Raw genomic sequence first — 22,780 nt, 5'->3', positions numbered from 1 at the left:
TGGGATATTAATGTTTGATTACAAGGGTAGTCAATACATTGATGACCATTAATATTGGATTACAAGAGTGCTGCCTCAGAGCTCCCTGAAGAAATTATGTAAAACATGGTGTACACACTGTATTCGTTTTCTGAAATTTGAAAAATGTTAGGTTTGAAAGCACGAGGGCCCAAGGGTTAGTATATGGGAATGTGGACCTATCATAAAATTTGGCCTTGTTATGGTAGATGGCCTATATTAGAAAATTGAATAGAGATATAAAGAGAACAATATTCTGGAAATTCTTTTTCTTTTACAGTAAAAGCACAGATGTAAAGTACATTTTAAGAGGTACCTAATACAATTATTTTCTCCAGCTGATCTGCAATTGAAAGAAATAATTGAACAGATTTAGACTGACATAAGAAATAGTTATACTTAAATGTACTTTTGTAGCTTATGTTGACATGAATTTCTGTTATCTTGAAACATTTAAATAAGGTTTCTTAAAGACAAAGATTCTTTAACTGTTGCTTGATTCCTGGGCCTAAATATTTGCCATTAGTAGGGCCCAGTGTTTAGGATGAAAAATGTTCTCTTATTTAATACAGGCGATTATTTCTTTTCTTTTCTTTTTTTTGAGACGGAGTTTCGCTCTTGTTACCCAGGCTGGAGTGCAATTGCGCGATACCGGCTCACGGCAACCTCCACCTCCTGGGTTCAGGCAATTCTCCTACCTCAGCCTCCTGAGTAGCTGGGATTACAGGCACGCACCACCATACGGGTGATTATTTCTTAAAAGCTTTGTCAGGGAATACAACTGTTACAGTTTAATTGCAATATCAAAATTAAAAAGTGTCAATAATCTGGCTGGATTCCAAGAAACTTCATGAAGTGGAGTAGTTATGTTTATGATCCACAGTCTGGTCTTCAGCTTCAAGAGTCCAGAAACGTAATCTCAGGGACCCAGTCTCAGTGACCTATTTATAATCATCAAGCTCACAAGGCACTGGTCAATAAGAAAATTAAACGTACTCTTCTATAATAAGATGTTCAATTGTAACGTGAGTGGTAATTTTCTCTTAGAGTGATCGGTGCCTTTCTTTTCCCATAGAAAAGGATAAAAGGGAAGTGAAATACAAAGAAAAGTTTGCTGAGTGCATATAGAATCAGCACAAAGGGTGTGGCTGCTCCTGCTACAGCAGACTGATGCACTCATAGTTGCAGTAGGGACATAACTTCCAAATCCACAGGGTACTGAATTAACCGGTATGTGTCCGCTAACACTTGGGCTGTTCCGCCTCTATTTGTTCCTTGTTTTACTATCCCATACAGACAACTCCCATGTATTTGAGACTTTCTTCCTCTAACTATTGGGATAACCACACCGTTAGCCCATCATATTACATGGAGCATTGTATTCAGAAGACACCACCTTTATCCTCTTCCTGGGAAGACAGTGGAGACATTCTGTCTCCTTTCATTATGGTAATTTTCTTTTTTAACACCTTTATAGAGCTATAATTTACATAACATAAAATCCAACCACCTAATATGTAAAATATAATGTTTTGATTGTATTACTGAGTAGTGCAATCATCATCAAAGTCTAATTTTAAAAGATTTTTATCACCCCAGAAGGAAACCCTGTAACACTGATGGTCATTCACTGAAGGTGAAGGGTGGCATCAGGATCATATTCCATGCTTCAAAGCTCCAGGAGTCTCTGCCACACAGACAAAATTTTACAATTTCAAGTGACACCATGTATGACAAAAATTAATCTAACATGATCAATATTGAGAAATATTCAGGTACATTTGTTGGACTTAAAAAGATAATTTAAAAATCTATGAAAAGTTGAGAAAATGATCAAGTTTTATAAGAGAAAATGCAATTAAGCTGAATTCACTTCTCCACGGCAACATATAAAGCCAGGTGACAGTGAAGCAATGCCTACAAGATCTTCAAGGAAACAAAGTGTGAGCAAATAATTTTATATCTAGCCAAACTATCTCTCATGTATCAAGACAACAGAAAAATAGATTTCAATACACAAAAGCTCAGAAAATACTGTTTCCTGGGCCATTAAAAAAAAATAGCAAAAACTTCAATAAAACATATAAATTGGCTAAAGAAGCCAGAGCAAAGGTAATAGCAGTGAGCACTGATAATATTTATCCATAAAACTAATATTAAAGAAATATGAAAATAAGTGTGACAGAATAGAATGGAAATGTAAATGCCTTGAAAAGTGGAAATGATACATATACTAGTAACTGAAAGAGAAGGTAGCAAAAAGAAGTGTGAAGTGGCGTGGTTTTGCTAATTGCTAATTTGTAATGTTTTGGAATCTAAAGTATCACATGAAGTTACAAAATCAAACACTTAAATCATAAACATGTTTCACAGTTTGAAGGTGAACACTAAGAAATATATTGACTAAAACTTGGCAGTGGAAAAAGAAAAGAAATATGCTAATTTTTATATTATATAGAGAATCGTATTAATTTCCTATGGCTGCTCTAACAAACTACCACAAAGTTAGTGACTTAAAACCACACAAATTTATTATCTCACAGTTCTGGAGATCAGATGTCCAAAATCAGTTTCACAACACTAAGGTGAAGGTGTTGGCTGGGCTGCTTCCTTCTGGGGATTCTGAGGGAAGAATTAATTTCCTTGCCTTTTTTAGTTTCTAGTGGCCCCTTGTGTTCCTTGGTTGGTGGAATACAAGTGGTCACTAGAAACTGAGAAAGGCAAGTTGGACCCTTCCTCCTTCTCCAGAGTATGTCACTCCAATCTCTGCTGTGTCATCAGGTCACCTTCTCATTAAATCTGACTCTTGCCTGCCTCTTACAAGGGCCTGTGGGATTACATTGGGCCCCCTGGGTAACCCAGGGTAATCTCACCATCTCATGATCCTTACCTTACTGATAGCTACAAAGTCCCCTTTTCCATATACAGTAACATTCACAGGTTCTGGAGATTAGGACATGTGTGTATTTGGGGAGCACTTATTCAGGTCACCACAGAAACTGATGCGTATTTTCATCAGAAGCAGATCGCAATTATGAGGATAACCACTTTACCTTTATAAGCATTGTTATGGACTAAAATGTGTCTCCATAAATTTATATGTTGAAGCCCTAACCCTCAATGTGACTGAATTAAATGAGGTCATAAGGATGGGTCTTTAATTCTGTAGGACGGGTGTTTTTATAAGGAGAGGAACTACCAGAGCCCTCTCTTTTTTTTTACATCCATGGAGATAAGGCCATATGAGGACACATTGTGAAGGTGGCCATCAAACAAGAAAAGAGAGAGGGCTCACCAGAACCCTCGCATGCTGGCATTTTGATCTTGGACTTTCAGCCTCCAGAACTGTGAAAAAATTAATTTTTGCTGGTGAAGCCACCAGGTCTGTGGTACTTTGTTATGGCAGTCCAAGCAGACCCGTAAACAGATCCCATTCTAAATATTAGATGAACTAAATACAAAAACAAGAAAAAATAGCCTGTATCATTAAAAGTGCCAAGACAAAACTCACCAAAAACTTTACAAGCCCAGAAAACTTAATGGAAAATAATAGGAAAGTATTAAGTCAAAATATGTCTGTGAAATTAATAAATACATATGGGCTTAATTTAGCTACAAATGCAAGAAGATTTTCCAATTTAATTAAAAAGAAAATCTCAATTCTGTGCTCTCTATATGTAAGGAACACTCTCTAAATGAAGCAATTCAGAAAGTTGCAGAAAAATGATGAAACATTACACTAGAAAAAGGCAAAGAAAAAGAAAGCAGAGGTAGTGATGTTGTCCTGACAAAAAGTGTCGAGTTGTTAAAACAGAGTTCCATGAACCAGACAATCTACTATGTATCAAACTTTATTAGTAATTTCCAAGTGACACAACTATAGCAGCCAGGTGTCCAGGACATCGATATGTTCACCAGGTCGCTTTTTCTTGCACTGGACACACTCTTTGGCCAACTCATACAATGATATTTCTAACTGGGTCTGTGGTCACGTTACATGCATGGCAGAGAGCATTTAGGTTATGAAATGCCTTTATTTTATCTCACATTTATATAATTTACATAACTCATGTGATATTTTCCAGGAGACATGGCTCATATATTCAAAGATTCTCAAGTTGTTTACCACAAACGATCCTAAAACAGGAACATCCTGCTAAAAGCATTCAATAGATAAGGACTCTTTTCTTAGCTATTTCAATTATTCAATGTATTTTCTAGAGCATCTTTTAAGGTATGCTTACAAGGGGATTACACTGAGCTAACTGCCTCCTTTATTTCCAAAGAGTTTCTCCCAAATCCTATAACTGAATAGAAATGGATTGCAGGATAGCTGCTTAACTCCATCCTTCCCAGATGTTAATATCAGACAAGATGAAATGTGGGCCAGAAAGAACTAAATTAGTGTTAATAAGTGAAATGTGCAATGAAAGCATACCAATTATAAATAGCAATGCATCAAAAAATATGGCCATGACCTTCATAAAACAAATTACAGAAGACACAAGAAACACAACTATGTTGTGTTGTATGATCTAAACTAAGGAATTTAGATCACCTCTTTCTTATATGACACATCAAGTTGACAGTAAATGAATAAGGATATAAAAGACTAAAGTAACATAGTTAATAAGTACATGTAATTGACATTTACTAAACTCTATATCCTTAAATTGGAGAAAATATCTTCCTTTTCAAAAGCTCATGGAATATTCATGTTTACTGTCTATTGAGCCACATAAGTAAATTTCAATATACTCCAAAATGGGAGAAAAGAAAAATTTCAGACAATATGATCACAGTGACATAAGAGTAGAAATAAATTTTACCAATTAGGAAACGGAAAGGTTTCTCCTTAGGAACATTTACAAAAATCTCAAACAACTCTTGGATCAAAGAGGAAATATAAACCAAAACTGGAGAATTTCCTGAAAGCAAGATAATGAAAACATTGTCTTTAAAGACCATTGAAATAAAATAAAATAAAGTGAGAATTCAGAGGAAAATTCAAGCCTTATCTACTTTTAACTATTGAAAAAAGGAAGAAATAAAGTATCCTCCAAATGGAAAAGATGGAAGAACAGGAATAGATTAAACTGAACAAAAACAGAAGAAAGGAATTAGTAAAGGTAAAAGCAGAAATTAGGAAGCTTTTAAAAAGAAATTCAAAATTCAAATCTGGTTCTATAAAACAATAATGAGAAATGATAGAATAGGTAAAACACTATGTTTGAAAAGGGGAAAATTTTCAAAAAAAAAATTAATCATAATAGGAAGGAAGAAACTATTGGAAGACATAATTTGCCAAAATTAACACCGGAAAAGATTTTCTAATTTTTTTTCTGATTTTTTTTCCCAATTGCATTCTGGTAAAAAGAGGAAATTCTTATTGAACATATGCAAAAATTTATATGGTCATTAAAAAGTAGAGAGATTCAGTAAGAGAAATGAATTCTGTGGAGAATGAGAATCTGATGTCAATTAAAAATGTTTAATTTCCATTTACAAAGGTAGAGTCTACTAAATTGCTATGGGTTACAAATAATTCAAAAATATCTAATGGGTGGTATGCAGGTAAATGTTTAACTACCAGCTCTTTAGAAAAAATGAAAACAAGACCCTGACTGATAGCATTTGCTAATTTCTGTGGTTTCAATACTTCCCTATTGTGGCTGAGTCAGCAATTCATGTGAGGTTACCGAATGCAGCACACCATGGTACGGTCTCCCCCATGTTCACGTAATAGACATCTCCAGCGCACAAACTAGAGTGAAGCATAGTAAAATAGTGAGGAAGTGATTCGTTTATTTGTTTAATACCTTTATTTATAATATAATTTAATATAAATTAATAATATAATAATTTATAATATAATATATAATTATCAATTATATCATTTAATTTTTAGTAGAGCCTGTTTTTAACAACCAGATCAAAAGGTTCCCAAAATGTTGAAAGTTGATTTTAGCACACTACTTACTTTACGCTTTGATTAAATCATACCCCTCTGAGAATTACAGGTATACCTGCACTCCTGCACAACGATGTATACACACAATTGCAGCACTGCTAGTGATAGCAGAAGATGAAAATAATCCAAGTCTCTATTTATGAGGGATTGGTTATATAAACTCTGGTATAGCCTCAAAGTGGGATGCTCTGAAAAAGTTAAAAAATGTAAAAAATATAAAAAAAGAGAAAACTATGTCTCAGTATAGAAATATCTCCAGAATATACAACTACATTAAAAATAAAAACCATAGTGAAGAACAATTAATATTTTTATGTAAAGAAGTAGAGAACGTCATTTAATTTTATATGCATAAAGAAACACAAAAACACATGTAAAAGAAACTGAAAAAATAGTTTGCTTACATGAGATAGGAGTAGGATGAGAGGAAGAAGATAGTATAGGAGAGAGCAAAGCTTCCAAATATCTTTTTGTTAATATATTAGCAAAACAATTAACAATCTTTTTTTTTTTTTTTTTTGAGACAGAGTCTCACTCTGTTGCCCAGGCTGGAGTGCAGTGGTGTGATCTTGGCTCACTGCAACATCTGCCTCACAGATCCAAGCAATTCTCCTACCTCAGCCTCCCAATTTGCTGGAATTACAAGTGCACACCATCATGATTAACTAATTTTTTGTATTTTTAGTAGAGACAAGGTTTCACAATGTTGGCCAGGCTGTTCTCAAACTCCTGACCTCAGGTGATCCACCCGCCTCGGCCTCCCAAAGTGCTGGGATTACAGGAATGTGCCATCATACCTGACCAACAATCTTTTTAAACTAATAAAAAGAAATTTTGGTTGTTTTGACCTATATATAATATTTTTCATTGTTTACCATCTAAGCGTGATAAATTATCCTATATAACTTTGAGTGTTACTTTCACATGTGTCATGTAATCCTGTTCATATCAATTATTTTTCTCCAAATAAACATATTTGCAATATTCACTTATTCAATATTTTTCTTTTCATCGACTGTGGAATTGAGTCTTCTACTTGCTTTAGTTGTCTGAATACACCCTTTTTATGAAGAATTTTAACATATTAATATTGATGCAGTTTTTCAAAATTGTTTCTGTTGTGACCATTTAGTTGTGTTTTAAAATTACGTTACCTAGCTCTTGCACGATGAAGACAATGAAGCCACAGTTCATGCTTCAGTGTTAAAGAGAACACTTGACAGTCTTCTCACATTTTAATTTTACTCTTATGACTCATCTCTGCTTTCATTCAAACTAAAATTTTTGTGCAACCTGGGAAGGTGAAAAAAATCACTGGATTGGGATTCAGGAGAATGATTCTATTCCTAGTCCTCCATTTATTAAGTGATCATGGTTATATGGCTGAACCTCTGGGAACCTGCTTTCTCAATTATAAAATAGGGATAGTCAGGTTTTTTCTGCATAAAGTACAATGAAGATATGACCAAATAAGACATTTTTATATGAAGTATGTTGGTGAAAGCAAAGACTCAAGCAAATTTATGATATTATTATTACCATGATCACAGAGGTGGCTTAATATGCTGCATAGATTTTGAAATATAAACAAATCCAACACCTTTGAAATAAAGCTGGATTCAAATTTTGCTGTGTCATCGAAAGTATTTATGTCAGTTGTATCTCTGTTTATGTTTAATCTCTTTACCAAGAGTAATATTTTATAGCACCTACTCCCTCTGCTGTTTGAATGTCCTTGTTTTCACATTGTGTTAAACTGTGATTGGGGGACAGGAATAAATCACAGAATTCACCTCTGTGTCACCTGAAACATGCTTGCAATTATCTCATTCTTTCTTAGGGTAGATTATTCAAACATTCTCTATTCTTTTTTTCTTTTCTTGTAGTTTATAGAACCATGCTTTGATCTTCTTTCTAAAGATGATTTTTTGAGTGGAGTCTAAAGCTTTTAATTTTAATGGCACATGCAGTGAAATGCTAGAAATTGAAACCCTTTTTCTTATAAGACAAAGGAAGTCAGTAGAGATGGTATTATTATATGACATCTGTCATAAGCCTCTGTGGCTTCTTCACTCATAAGATTTTTGATTCCACACTCTGAGTGCTAACTGAATAATTGTGAACGTTATTGCAAAATAAGTAAAATTTTGAGCAAGGACTGCCTTCAGATACAAGGCTTATTCCAAGTATAATTGCCTTTGGAGTCATGAACTCCTAAGTTTTGTTAAACTCGGTGAGTTTGTTGATCTTAATAAATGTGCACAATGCTATGTGGGATCCAAAGAAATCTACCAACCAGTTTTCTCTAGACTTGAGTTCTATCACTTTGGTCATAATTTTGCTTCAGGATGTATGTGAGAAAAAAAAATAAAATGCTGTCAAAGTTGGTAAATTAAATATAACCACTGTCTTAAGGTAATGCTAGCTTTCTAAGGCATAGCTTATATCCTATCAGCACTTTTCCTTGTCCTGAGCCCATTCATTCTCTTTTGCTTCTTTAATGTGAAATGTAACACATAATTTGCCTTTTTTTTTTTTTTTGAGACTGGGTCTCAATCTATCACCCAGTCTGGAGAGTAGTGACATCATTATAGCTCACTGTAACCTGGAATTCCTGGGCTCAAGCTGGAACTACAGATGGGAAACATTCCTAATTTTTATTTTTATTTAATGATTTTTGATTAAAAAAAAATCATTTTGTTGCCCAGGACTAGCCTCAAGAGATTTTCCGTCATTGGTCTCTCAAAGCACTGGGATTATGGCGTGAGCCACTGCGCCCAGCCTGCCATTTTTTAAAATTCATCCAGTTAACATATGCTTTGTGGATGCCAGAAACTGTATTGGAGATATGAGTAAAAGTATCAGTATGAATATTTATTAAGCGAAAATGCTTTTCTCTCTTTGCATACAAGATAGTGGGCTTGGTGAGGTTGAGGGTGATCAGAATACTTGCATGACCAGGCCAAGTTCTTGGGGACTGAGGATTGTGGGTTTGGTAATGAAGACCCGCAGACTCAGGGTGAAGTTTGTAGTCCCCCTGTAGAAGCTGACAGCATGGCTACCTTGTGCGAGCGTTTTCACACCAAAAAGCCAGGTGAGTGGGGGGGATGGTTTAATATCTACTGGTTACCCAGACTACACTCTGGAGATTCTGCACAGCCTCCCCTGGCCCTTTCAAGAGCAAGGCAAAATGCAGTCACTCAGGGGCTGAGGAGTCCCTCACTTCCAAGGAAGCTAGTTATTCTCCAAACTAGCAGTCAACCAGTCCCTCCCTGGGCACTGCTTTTGTGCATCTGCCCTAAACATCCTTGCTTGCTGGGTTGTGCATCAGTAATTACGGTAATCCCTGAAGATGAAAAGCCTCTGACCTCGCTCCCCTGGAGACTCCTGTCTTTGTCTATAAACTGAAACTGTAAGTCAGTCATCTGAACTCTGAGCAGCACTTTCACTTAAAGAATGTGCTCAAGCCTTTAAAATGGCTTTTTTGATGCAGTTCTTGGAAGCTGAAGAACGGACAGTGCCTATAGCTGCACTCCAAACCAGAGTTTTCAAGTAGAGTGAGGGCAGGAATGATGGAAGTAGAGAGGCACCCACTGTCCTCCAGACACACTTGAGGGGATTGTATTAGAGCGGGAGATAGAGTTCAGGCAGTGTTTGTGAAAATAATCCTCGGAGAGGTCTGATCTTCCTACCATGCCTCTTCTAAGGCAGATGAGGAGCATTCCCACACCAGGGAAGAGAGTATGATTCCCACAAACAGTCTTAGTAACCATTAATGTGAGGTATTCACAGGGGCTTGCGTAGAGGTAGAGGATCCTCCCTGGATTTGACAGAAAAAACAAACAGAGAGAGAAAAAGAAAAGATCCCTTGGAACTTGAATATGTTTTTGCAAAAGGATTACTTATTTATTTTTTTAATTGTCTTAATTTGTCTTAAAAAGGATTCAGACAAATAAAGTGAATTTCGGAAATTTTCTTACTGAAAACCTTATGAAAAACTTGACTTTCTACAAAGTAGAAAGTCTGATCAGCTGAGGCACCAAAGCCTTTGCCACGTGTGACCTGTGGCCTGGCGGCATTGGAGCAGTTGGTCATTGTAGCAGGAGCCTTCTCTCCCCATAGTCACCAATAAGGATGGCCTTTGGTCAAAATCCAGGCTAGTAATGACCTATAGTGTGTGGAGCTGGCTATGTTTTAACCTCAGTGGAAACGTACTGAATTTAGACAAGTAAAGGCAAGAGTAACATCACATAAGCTGGGAGCCTGAGACCTTGTCTACCAGAGGGAGGGCACCTCCACCCACAGAGTGCAAAATTCCCCCACGGCCAGTGGCAAGGGGTGCTTTTTGTGTTCCCATAGTTGTGATATAAAGTGGGGAGTGGTTCTGAGCAGAGAGAGAGGCAGGTGTCTTTCACACTCGCCATGTGGCATACCCCCACCCTCTTTTCCAGGGCAGGGGTACCTTCAGCAGAGACTCTAAGGGCCAGTGGGTCTTCACCCTTTTACCATTTTATTGTCTGTTTATTTCTGTTCTATAGCACAAATATAAAATGTAATTTTAATTATAGATAATGCTCGTGTCTCCAGTGATACTCTCTTTGTCAGATAACTCCAGTGATATTCTCTTTGCCAAGTTCTTGGCCATGTGGACACTGTTGATAAGCTTTCCATCCTGAACTTCTTTCTTCTCTTGGTTTTTCTGTTTCTTTTTCTCCTCCTCCATCGATGCCTGTTCTTCATCAGTGTTCTTTGATAGATCCCTATTAAAGCTCATGCTTTCTGCAGCATGTTCTCATCAATTGATTTTCTTGGCGTGTTCTCCATCCATGCCCTTATTCACCTGCATGGCTCTGCCCTGTGTCTCTCCAACACAGTCTTCCCAGCATTAGACAGCCCTGGACCATGCACACAAACGAATGCCTCACTGGTGTCTCAAATACAGCCTTCCAAACCCGAGCTCATTATGTTCTTTCTACAGCTTACTGTGATTCCCGTGTATTTCTTATTTCATTTAAAGGTACCATCATTCACTTGGTCACCCAAGCATCATCCTAAAGCAATTCTAAACCCTTTCTCCTCCCTAACTTCCATATTCATTCAAACCACGTCTTGTCAATTTAATCTCCTACACGGTTCCCAAAAAGATCCTATCCTCCCCAATCTGCTTAGCAATTGGGTTGTTTTAGGGTTGATTCCTTCCCACTAGATGGTTAGGAGAGCTTAACTACTGTTCTGTGTCCAAAGGCACCCTCCTTGTGTCAGTCAGGGCCATGCCACCGCACAGTCAGCTCACAATCCCAGCACAGCTGGACGGACCTGCTCTTCCCTGAGTCTGCACCCTGGCTGTCCTGATGTGTCACTTCCTCTCCCCTCACCTTCTGTAACACTGCAAACCCCACACCACCATGTGTCAGGCTCCCACATCTCTGCACGTGTGCCTCCATGCCTTTTCTTCTTGGTAAATTCTTGCTTAAATTTCAATCCCTACCTTAGTGTCATCTTTCCTCTACTACCAGAAATAATCTCGACTTCCTTTGAAATGATTCTGCCCTTACGTCTGATATGCCATTCATTGCTTTGCATTGCCAAAATTTCTCTCACTCCTCAACTTAGAGCCTGACATGTGACTGGCATTGAATTTTCAAACCTGTGGATTCAATACAGTCAAGAGTTTCAGCATAAGCAGTTTTAAGTTTAAGTCTACAGCCGTGAGAAAGTCCTGGTTGCGTGTTGTTTATGTCACATGCAGACGCGTGGCACCTTTAGCTGGAACAGCACACGATACCGATTCTATCTGGAGCCCCTCACACCTACTCATTCCCTCCAGTATGTTCACCAAACGAAAGACAAGCGATACTTCAAAGACCCAAATCTCAGCCTGCCACCTCCTGCCTGAGAGCCTTCACTGGCTCTTTATTACTCTTGGGCTGAAATCCAAAATCTTTGACATTCTTGGCAAGGCTTAGCATGGTCTGGGTCTTAACTGCCCTTGATTACCTGGCTCAAGCACCGCAGGCTCCTCAGGATGCCACAGAAATGCCCCACTCTTGACCATCTACATTCTTCACATATGCTGTTCCCTACCTAGAATGCTCTTTCTTCCCCGTCTCCTGGATAACTGCCATAACTGCAGTCCTTAAATATCAGCTTCAATGCCATTTCAAGAAAGGCTTCCCTGATGTTCTCTGACTGAGCAGGGTTCCCAGACACCAGGTCTTCTTCAGGGGCTCTGCATAGAAGTGTAGATTGCACCTCTCCTAAGGGTACAGTATCTCACAGGATGCTTCACACCGAAGACAGGGCTGATTTGGGTATTTATCATGACAACTTGCTGAGAGATATAAGGAAAGTGCCTTATGAAAGGGACACTATTTTTAAATGTCATGCAAATTTGCTGCATTGGGTATCAGAGTTTATTAAACATCTTTTCTACATAACATTTGCCAGAGTTGGGTGCATTTAATTCTTGTTAATTATTTATTTGATAATTATTCATAACATTAAACAATTTAGATCCCATCTCTCACACTAGCTTGCACAGCCTCTTTGAGAAGAGACTGCCTCTGTGTTGGTATTGTTGTACCCTCAGAGGGTGCCTTTCTTCAGCCTCTTGGGGGTACTCTGCAATGTCTGCCTAGTGAAGTCAGCTGAAGCTGGCTGCCTCCCGGCTTGGCAGGACTCCATTGGCTGCATTGAGGTCTTCAGCCACCGGGGTTGCTCCCTCCAGCTCTGCACCCATTGCTGAACAACAATGACTGTTGTCGGAGCCACAAGAAAGGGATTTAATTGCAATTGGCTGGTGGGTTATCTAGTCTATCTAACGAAAACATCAAAGCCACCCACCACCCAAGATGCTCCTTAGCATTGTAGCATTATCCAATAAAAATCTCCACATTTTCATCTTTAAAAGGGCTTTCCATGTACTTAGGTATAAGCATAGTGTTTACATTGAGTAGAATGGCCAAGTCTAACCACATGTGCTTTATATCAGCATGTAATGCTGTACAGCATTTTAGCAGTTCACTTTTCCTTTCTATTTTATGAGCTTCTTTCCAACATTATGGTAAAATTTCATACTCCCAAGAGCATGACTCCACAGAAGCAGCGGTGCTTCCTGGATTTAGAGAGTCGGGTGGGTTCCCCTGGCAACCTGAGCCACCTGAAGGCTTCTCCATGCTCTGTTCATTTTGCCTTCCCTTTATTTTGCCCATGAATTTGCTAAAAAAGAAAAATAAGAGGGCTCAAAGGAAAGAAAACTACTTTTATCATAATTAGTAGAATCATAATTCAAAAGACTGTCTCAACCAGAAGAGGACTTTTTTTTTTTTTTTTAAATCAATGATGAGAATGGAACATCCAATTATAGTTGAGAAACCCCAGGCTGGAGTTGTGCCCCTGCTTTCTTTATGGAAGGAAAACCCCTCTGCACTCACCAAATATATGAGAAAGGGAGTTCAAGAGTTTGAATTATTGAAATTATATCAACTTGGTAACTTCTTTAAAGGTTTCACCTCTTTACAACTTTACCTAAATCTTTTCAAACAATAACTTTTCCTTTCTTTTTTCCATCTTTGCTGAATATCCCCTTCCTAAATGTATTTTGTCTTTGGGTGGGAAAAGCGGCTCTGTATTTTTCTTCTTACATAACATAGTTCTATTCAATAAGCATATGGCAAGAGGCAGAAACACCTGTGTTTGAACCCAGATCTCGCATTACCAGCTATGAGAGCCACCTGTGCACTAACCAAAGAAAACAACCAATGTGGTAAATGAGTGCAAAAGAAAGATGGATCGAAAATGCAGGCACCTTCAAAAGTGTGTAGCACAAATACAACTGTATCCATGGAATCATAGATTAATAGACAAATAGGTAATAGAAAGATGGATAATTTTGAACTTCCCACTGATTTTCGTCTGAGATACTATTTTTACTTTCTTTTAACACTGATACTGCTCAGTTTTTGTCAGTTTCGAGTAAAATATATTTGCTGGGTTGGTTTGGGGAGAGCATGGGATCACTGTGGCAGGAAGGGAGTTCCCAGACATGCAGGGAAGACTGTCTGCCATCTTCCTTATGAAGAGGGCACCCCTAGACACACAGAGGTCTCGGCAGGTCTGATGTGTGATTGAAGCGGATGTAACACATCTCCAATGACAGTTCGCAATCAGACTTAAAAATCTAAGACTTGATAATAATTTTCAAAACCATTTGAAAGGGTTGAAGGGATATGGTTGAACAAAGGGAAGATTTCCTGATGTTCTTCATATCACACTGCTTAGAAGAGCTGTACATCTCTAGGCAGGGAGACGCTGGTGGTCAAATCCCGTGCTGGGGTCACAGTATCTTGAAAGAGACAGGAGCCCTCTTTTCCCCTCAGCTGATGGAGGGAAGGATTGGATCAGCCATTAGTGTGTCAAGGTGTGGCATGGACATTAGCAGTGGGATGCAATGGGGACCTGTTGTTTGTCAGCCTGAGGCAATGAATCCACGGGGGAAACTGAGGTGCCTAACCCTGGTCTCTTCCAGGCCTGCCTCCAGTACTCTATGGGGAAGGGGAACTTCCCCACTCCCTTTCAGAACCTTCACCTCAGGGGCTGAACCCTTGCTCCCTGTGTGTCTTGCCGGTCCCTTTGCGGGAGAAGAGAATGCCTGTCACCCAGCAGAATCTGACAGCGATCCTTGGACTAGCAGAGTTACGCAAAGAAATGATGGTGACTGTCTTTACAGACCCTCAGACTCACGGCTGTGTGATGGAGGCGGCGCTGCTGTGAGGGAGAAGTGAGGAGAACGTGACGGCTGCAGGGATTAAAGTAAAACAGAGACATTGTCACCTCCATGGACCACCACTAAGGCCCAGGTAAGGAGAGTGTTTTGCCCTTCTCAGATACTCTCATGCAATTCAGGTGACACCCGTAAGGTGCAGTTTGTCTGCAGCCTGTCACCCCAGTTAGAGCAGACTGAATGAAGAGAACGCAAGGAAATATTCTATGTATATGTCTTTTAAGTCATAATTTTATGAACTGGTCTTATTCTAACTGGATCATTTTGCTACTTTCTTTGGATGGGTCACTCTAATAAACGTAGTTCCTGACTGCGAACTATGCAGATAAGAAGTTCTAGACACACTAGGAAAATCCAGGTGCATGCTTGCACGAAACAGGCACGCCCTTCCTTAGTACTGAATCTATACGGCTCAGTCTCAGGTCTCGGGGAAGGCTGCAAGGCCGGGGACCAGGCGGCGTGCGGCTAAGGCAGTGAGTGCGCCAGGGAGCCTGTAGGGCTGGAGGGGACGCGGGGCTGGGAGGCTGGGGAGCCGGGGGCCGACTCCGGGCGGGGTTGGGGGGACGGGAGGGCCGGGGGTGGGCTCACCAGCCGAGCTCTCCGCCCGTGGGTCCCCAGCGCCTAGCCGCGTCCCGGCTGCGCCCCGCCCCGCCCCGCCGAGCCACCGCCAGCAGTGGGAGCCGCGCGCTGAGCCGCGGGGCGCTTGCGAAACAGCAGCCCTGGGGCCAAGAGCGAGGCCAGGGTCCGAGAGCAGGTGACGCCAAGGGCTGAGCGGGACCGCGGGGCGAGCGGTTCAGCCCTGACCAGGGCGTCCCCTAAATCTCCTCGCCTTCGCTGTCTTTGGGAACCAGAGGTGAGCTTTGGGCTTTCGAGGCGCAGTTCTAGCAAGGGTTCCGTGCAGGGCGGTGGGAAGGGGGCTTGACCTTGGGCACTCAGATGGGCAGTCTGGGGACAGTTCCACCAGGGGCCAGTGCCTAGAAATGGTGGGGGAGGCACCTCCGGAGCTGGGGGAGAAGGAGCAAGAGCTCTGACCCTCTCCGGCACCCAGCGGCGCGTCTGCTGGCCGGGAAGGCAGCGAGGGTTCCGTCCCTCCTGCCCTATCCGGGGCGACGTGCGGCCCGGGTGGGTGTCCGTGAGCTGCGGGTCCCCAGCGCTGCCGGCCAGGGCGCGAGCAAAGTTTGCCTCTCCGCGTCCAGCCTGTTCTCTCGCTCCCGCAGCCCCGCAGGTATCGCCTGTCCTCGCCTTCCTGCTGCAGCCGCCCCGCCATGGACTCCCCTGTCCAGATATTCCGCGGGGAGCCAGGGCCCACCTGCACCCCGAGCGCCTGCCTGTCCCCCAACAGCAGCGCCTGGTTTCCCAGCTGGGCCGAGCCCGACAGCAACGGCAGCGCCGGCTCCGAGGACGCGCAGCTGGAGCCGGCGCACATCTCCCCGGCCATCCCTGTCATCATCACCGCGGTCTACTCCGTGGTGTTCGTCGTGGGCTTGGTGGGCAACTCGCTGGTCATGTTCGTGATCATCCGGTGAGCGCGAGGGGGTGGGTGGTCAGCGCGGCGCGGGGGGCTGGGCGGGGAAGGGCAGGGCAGGGAGTGAGGGTCGAGCCCGCCACTGGAGCCGCGGTGGGGGCAGCCAGCCAGGTGGTGGGGACTCTGCTCCGTGAAGGATCCTGGAAACGCTACCGGGTGGCCTCCTACAAGAGGTGAAGGATTTCCTGCGGGAGTTTTTGGTGTAGGACTGAGAGGTTCACGCAGGGAGAATCCTAGTGGCCAGGGGCGTCTGGAAGGTTTCAGAGCGACCTCCCCACCTCACCCTAGGGCCCCGTGTTCCTGCTGAAAACTACGCGCAGGGCAAGTGCCACAGTGCTGACAACAGGGCCAAGGTCTCCCGGTAAAGGAACTAGTCCGTTTGCCTGGTTGCCTGCAGCAGTTCGGAGCACTTTGTTATGCAAATGTTTCTTAAGATAAATTTCAAGCCCACCCAATGCACTGAAGATAATTCAGAATTTCCTGTGACTCCTCAGACTGGTGTTTTGACTTATAAAACAAAAGTTGATATATGATCTAGCGTTGCTGATATGCATATATGAGCCTTTTTAGTACCAAATGTCATCTCATTTGTTAGGAATATCAGTAAATAACATTTATTCTCTAAAGCAAACTGCTTTTCTAGTTTTTTGTTTGTTTTTCACCATGAGAAATTGAAGGTTTTATTTTATGGTGGTTTTTTTGTGTGTGTGTGGAATTTTCTTTAGGTCAACTTCTAATAATAAATATCCAAATATTCACATGCATGCTCATTTTCTGGTAAGCAATGTGATTCTGACTTTGAGAAAGAAAAGCAAGAAAAGAAAAAGCCAACCTGTTCTGCACTCTTCTTGAGATAGATGTGTTTCCCTTTCTGGAGCACTAGCGCTTTGTCAGCACACCTGTGAGAGGGAGTAGGAAGCTTGTGTTCCTTCGAGAAGTCTGTGTGAAATAAGGGAGGGGTGCAGCTCCCCTGGCTAGGGACTCTGAAAGGATGAATAGCTGATTTTGTTTAAAGCTTGACTTTAGTTTTGAAACAGGCCATTTATTTATTATGAACTCTAAGCCATATCATAAACAGTAGCATGAATCTTGCTCTTGGAAAATTATCATAATAGAAATACCTCTTTACCTTTTTTTTTTTTTTGCTTGAGAATGTCAGGTCTTTTATTCCTATTTATGCTCTGACATTAAAAACCATCATTTAAGTCTCCAAATACATATTAGAAAGCTCATTGCACCCACAACTAGTGTTTGTAGCTTGGTATCCTTGGTTTTCATAATTGCCCATTGCATTTCGCAGGAATTCTATCAGTGATGAGTAAAGGTTATAGAAGGTGGGAATATTTTAAAAGTAAATTGTTTGTCTAAGTCATTAGTAATCTCAGGGCTGGTCTCTACTAAAGAGACAGACAAAATGGAAGACAACTGTATTCTAAATTTTAATTAAAATTTTTAGGAGATCTTTGGTACTGAAGCCTTTTTTTGGTGGTAGAGTAATAGAAACATTGAAAGAAGAAAGCTCTAAGAAAAAAAATTAGCTCTGTTTCTATTTATATCATATTTAGGCACTCAAGTAAAATAGATACATATTATTGTTGTTTGAATGAGCACCTGAAGTCTCCGGTTTGAAAAGAGCTTTGTAGTTGCTCTACAACCTTGTGCAGCCTAGGATTAAAAAGAGTGAAGAATCCTAAAATAGCATTTAGATGTTACGTGCAAATACAACTCCATGGGGAACATTTGACATGTAAGAAGGAAAAAAAAATTCCTGTAGATTAGCTAGGACTTTTAATGGATAGATTTCCCAAAGATATCCAACACTAAAATGTGTTGTAAGGGGATAAGTTTAGCTAAAAATATAAAAGAAGTTGGATGGTTCATATAACATCATTCTCTTACCCCATTCTCAATACTTAGAGGTTACATTTGATGATAAATGAAAAGCGAAGCGTTCTACTGCCATCCTGGAGTGCCAACCTACTGAACCTAGCTAGTTCACTTATGGCCAAAGCACATACATTTTAAGGTCTTTACAGTAAAAGGTTAATGTCTAGTGAACCTAGTTCACTTAAGTCTATAGCTAAGAGGGAAAGGGCGGATTTAGTATTATTTCATAATGATAGATGGTTCGAGGACTGAAGAAGAATTGAGGTACTTGGGTTTATTTATCTCAGGAAAGGAAGAAGCTAAAGATTGGAGAGAGGGTGACTGAAGTGGTTTGCGTGGCTATCATCAGGGCTGAGCGCAGAACCAGGGTGCGGAGGCCCTGCAGCCCTGTAACTGAAGGGGCTGAGCAGCGGTGCTTGAAAGATGGAGGATACTGTTTTAAAATATTTTACATGGGAAAGGCTCCTAGCATAGGTCAGTCTTAGAGAAAATCATTGTAGAAATGGAACTTAGATGCTCAGAGAGTGCAGATCTAGGCTGGTCAGCTCAGACCTGGGGAGAAAGAGCTGTGGAAAAAGATGTGGCTACTTTTAGACCTGCCTTACAAATGGTTTTTCCCACCTGTGGCCCCTCTAATGCTGCCTCGTATCTTCTGATTTAAAGCTTCTTCAAGAGTTCTCATCATGTGTACCAACTGCCATAATCCCTTGATAATTAGGGCACATTCATTTTCACTGTGGAGAGCTTAAAATGTAAGTACTCCACCCTCCTAATTGACCTGGCTTTGGGGTTTGTGGTTGTTGGGTGTAGATAGATACAGATGTGACCCTCAGGATTCTTTTTTACTTTTTTGTGACGGAGTTTGTCTCTATTGTCCAGGCTGGAGTGCAGTGGCGTGATCTTGGCTCACTGCAACCTCTGCCCCCTAGGCTCAAGCGATTCTCTCACCTCAGCCTCCCAGGTATCTGGGATTACAGGTGTGCACCACCATGCCCAGCTACTTTTTGTATTTTTGGTAGAGATGGGGTTTCACCATGTTGGCCAGGCTGGTCTTGAACTCCTGATTTCAAGTGATCCACCCACCTTGGCCTCCCAAAGTGCTGGGATTACAGGTGTTAGCCACTGCGCCCAGCCGACCCTCAGGATTCTAATCCCGTGGTATCCTGACTTCTTCCTGTGCAAGATTACCCTGTGCAGTCTTCGTTTTTCATTAATTAATGAACACCATGACACCCACACCCTTCTGCCCTGCCAGAGGCAGCCCGACCTCTGACATTGTAAATATCCATTCTCCTGCTCTTACCACAACTTCATACATGTTCGACTCCCTTACAGAAGGCGACTAACATTTAATGAACACTTAATATGTGTCAAGCAGGTCAAGCTACCTTCTTCATGTGAATTATTTAATCTTCACAACTATAGGTATATCATTACCATACTCGCTTAACAGAGGAGGAAACTAAAGCACACAAAGGTGAAATGTACTAAGGTCACACCTGGGTAACTCATGCGGCCAGAATGATCTCAGCGGCCTGACCACAGATCCTGTGCTTTTATCCACGCGGCTCCTCATTTCCCACCGTACCACTTCTGCAAACGTTTAGATTCTTTCTTCCCAGGAGGTTCTTCATTTTCTCCCAGACTGTCTCTTTTTCTCATCGCCATCCTAGACTTCATGAGCTATCACTAAAACCTCTGTCTTGACAACACACTCAAGTGTCCTGCCTTCTTGTATTTCTGCCAGTGTCTTCCACCAAAGCCTTAACCCTTGATGAAGCCAGTGACCTACCGTCCTTATTCCTATATGCAGCTGGTTGGATGCTATTGGATAATATCAATTTTATCTTTGTCAAGGCAAAGTCACCGCCTTCAAGTGTATCTGCCGCTAATTCTGCCTAGAAGTTTTCGTGTCCCTCTTCTATTTTCCAGAAAAGCCAATTCTTTCATTTCCCATTTTTAAAAAATGAATTCAAATCTGCACTGATTCCCAAACCCTCCACCTGATCATATGATCTTCATGTCATATTCTTTACTTTCTTTATCATATTATCTTCATGAGTGGTTTTACCCAGTAGTTCACCAAGACCGTGGAGTGCAGCCCCCGGGAACACCGCTTCCCTACACGCGCATGTTGGCAGCCATCCTCCCTGCATTCTGTGTTACTTCATGGGAAGATTCTCCTTCCTTCTATCCAAGGCTAATTCCTGCTCCTGGGTTGTGAAGCTCATTGCCTTCTGGGGTCTTTACCATATAAGCTATCTCCTTTCTACTGGTGTGGAATCTCTTCCTCTTCACCTGCTCTTCAGCCCATGAACATACCCAAGCGTCTGCCATCTTACCAATAATCAAAAACCCATATCCACCAACCGTCCATTTTCCTCAGTTTCCTTGGCTAACGTCCTTTCACCCTCCTGCCTGTCATGGGTAGGCAAGCTTCTTGGAGTAATTCCTCCTCTTCGTTTCCTTGTTCATCAATTTCTTTTGAGCATCATCCAGGATTTCTGGTTGGACCTCATTTTTTTTTCTAAGTTCTTCAATTTGTTCTGTAAGTCTTGATGCTGAATCCAATGCAGCATTTGCTACATCCAAACATTCCTGTAATGATAACACTTTTCTTTTCAGATATTTCTCCTTTTCCTTCCATTCAGCTCTAAGATGTTTTTGCTTTTCTAGCTCAGCAGACTACGTAGCTTTTTCCTCTTGTTGGAAACGCTGTAGTTTGGCCAGTGACACAGCACACTGCTTCACTTCTTCCTGAGAGGCAGAAAGCTGCAGCACACTTCCATCCCTTTGCTTGGAGACTACATTCAATTGTTCTTGCAATGATTCTACCCGCACACTGGCTTGATGGCTTGCATTTTCCATTGCATTAGAGGATGAAACTAGCTTTTCCTCCAATACTGTGACTTTCTTTCTTAGTTTAGCCTCTCCATCTTCTGCGGCCAAAGCCTCACGGGTATAAGAACATTCTGATTCTAGAAGATGATTATGCAATCTCTCTAGCTCCCGGGTTGACTGAAATTTGTTGTCACATGAATGTGGAACCTCATTCTGTAGGGCAGTGTTTTCCATTTGCTTTTGTTTCAGAGACAACATGACTTGGTCTCTCTCCTGTTGAAACACAACTGTCTTCTCCTGCATTGATTGAACTGCATTTACAAGTGGATTTAACTCCCCAATCTTGCCCTGTTCTTTTTCTTTCAATAGCTCTTCAAAAGCAAGAGCCTTCTCCTTCATTGAATGGCACTCAAACTCTTTTTTCTTGCAGCATCATATAAAACTTCATGTTAGTCTCTTGCAATGCTTGATAATTCTGTTTCCTTTTCTCTGGATGTTTCTACTATGTTTTCATTTTCTGCTTTTAGTTTGCCAATGTTCGTCTCTAGAATTAATATTCTCTCCTTCAGGTTTGTGACTCCCTGCCTCAAAAGCTTGTTTTCATTTCCTTTCTTAGAGAAATTTTCATTGGAAGAAAGTAACTGATCACTTTTGGCTTTAATTAAGATGTCTTTTCCCAGGCTGGGCGTGGTGGCTCACACCTGTAATCCCAGCACTTTGGGAGGCCGAGGCGGGTGGATCACAAGGTCAAGAGATCGAGACAATCCTGGTCAACATGGTGAAACCCCGTCTCTACTAAAAATACAAAAAAATTAGCTGGGCATGGTGGCACATGCCTGTAATCCCAGCTACGCAGGAGGTTGAGGCAGGAGAATTGCCTGAACCCAGGAGGTGGAGGTTGCGGTGAGCCGAGATCGCACCATTGCACTCCAGCCTGGGTAACCAGAGTGAAACTCTGTTTCAAAAAAAAAAAAAAAGTCTTTTCCCTTAAATAACTTGTGCAAAACATCTTATTTCACCCCTCAACATGTAATTAAGACTTCCAGTCTTTCAAATATATTAGAAACTACAGTTAATCACAGCAAAACTTGCAAACAACCAAATTTAGTTCTGGCCTGAGCCAGACCTATTTACATATTTGAATTTATCTCATTTTTCATCTTTCTTTGTTCTATAAATATTTCTATTTTAAAGGCATATTGCAATTTACAAAATTTGCAAGAAATGTCTTTTTAAATGTACAAGTCCAACAACTAATAAAAATATGAACATCCACATACAGTTAAGTTTCAAGTCAGGACATTTTTATGATGAGTTTATTAAAAAAATTAAGAAATTGTCTCTTAAGTTTCAGACATCTGGGTACTTGTGCTATCAAAGTGGTTTCACTGCCCTCAGTGGCCACCATCATGAGAATAGTTAACTCTTGGATTGCTGTACCTCATATATCAGGAAGTGGCATGTTCAGTGATGTTGCTAAGTATACTTATGTAGATGCAGCTTATGGTTTAACACTTACATGAAAGTTGTATGAATTTATGTAAGGAAACATTTAGTTTTAGGATGATATCTTTAAATAGATATCTTAGCTGTTAAAACTAAGTGATATATCTGGAGTATATGCTCAACAATAAAAAGGAAAAAACAATGATACATCCAAAAACTTGGATGGATCTCAAGGGAGTTATGCTGAGTGAAAAAAAAGCCAGCCTCAAGAAGTGAAATACATTCTGCACGTGTATCCCACAACTTAAAT

General features: G+C 41.0%; 1 protein-coding gene across 1 annotated transcript in view; it reads left to right on the top strand.

Moving 5' to 3' along the window:
* The first annotated feature begins 14,777 nt into the window (after nt 1-14,777).
* The window catches only part of OPRK1 (opioid receptor kappa 1), a 31,873-nt gene continuing 23,870 nt past the window's right edge, over nt 14,778-22,780 (top strand). Inside the window, exons 1-2 of the mRNA XM_021672904.2 lie at nt 14,778-14,847; nt 15,989-16,293. Coding sequence (XP_021528579.1) covers nt 16,037-16,293 — 257 coding nt within the window. The 5' untranslated portion in view covers nt 14,778-14,847; nt 15,989-16,036. The remainder of the gene's footprint in view (nt 14,848-15,988; nt 16,294-22,780) is intronic.

Source organism: Aotus nancymaae, unplaced genomic scaffold (genome assembly GCF_030222135.1).
Source record: "Aotus nancymaae isolate 86718 unplaced genomic scaffold, 86718_ANA_hifiasm-v0.15.2.pri h1tg000036l, whole genome shotgun sequence".
NCBI lineage: Eukaryota > Metazoa > Chordata > Mammalia > Primates > Aotidae > Aotus > Aotus nancymaae.
Note: the sequence above shows the minus strand (reverse complement) of the source record. Positions and strands in the feature narration are given on the sequence as shown.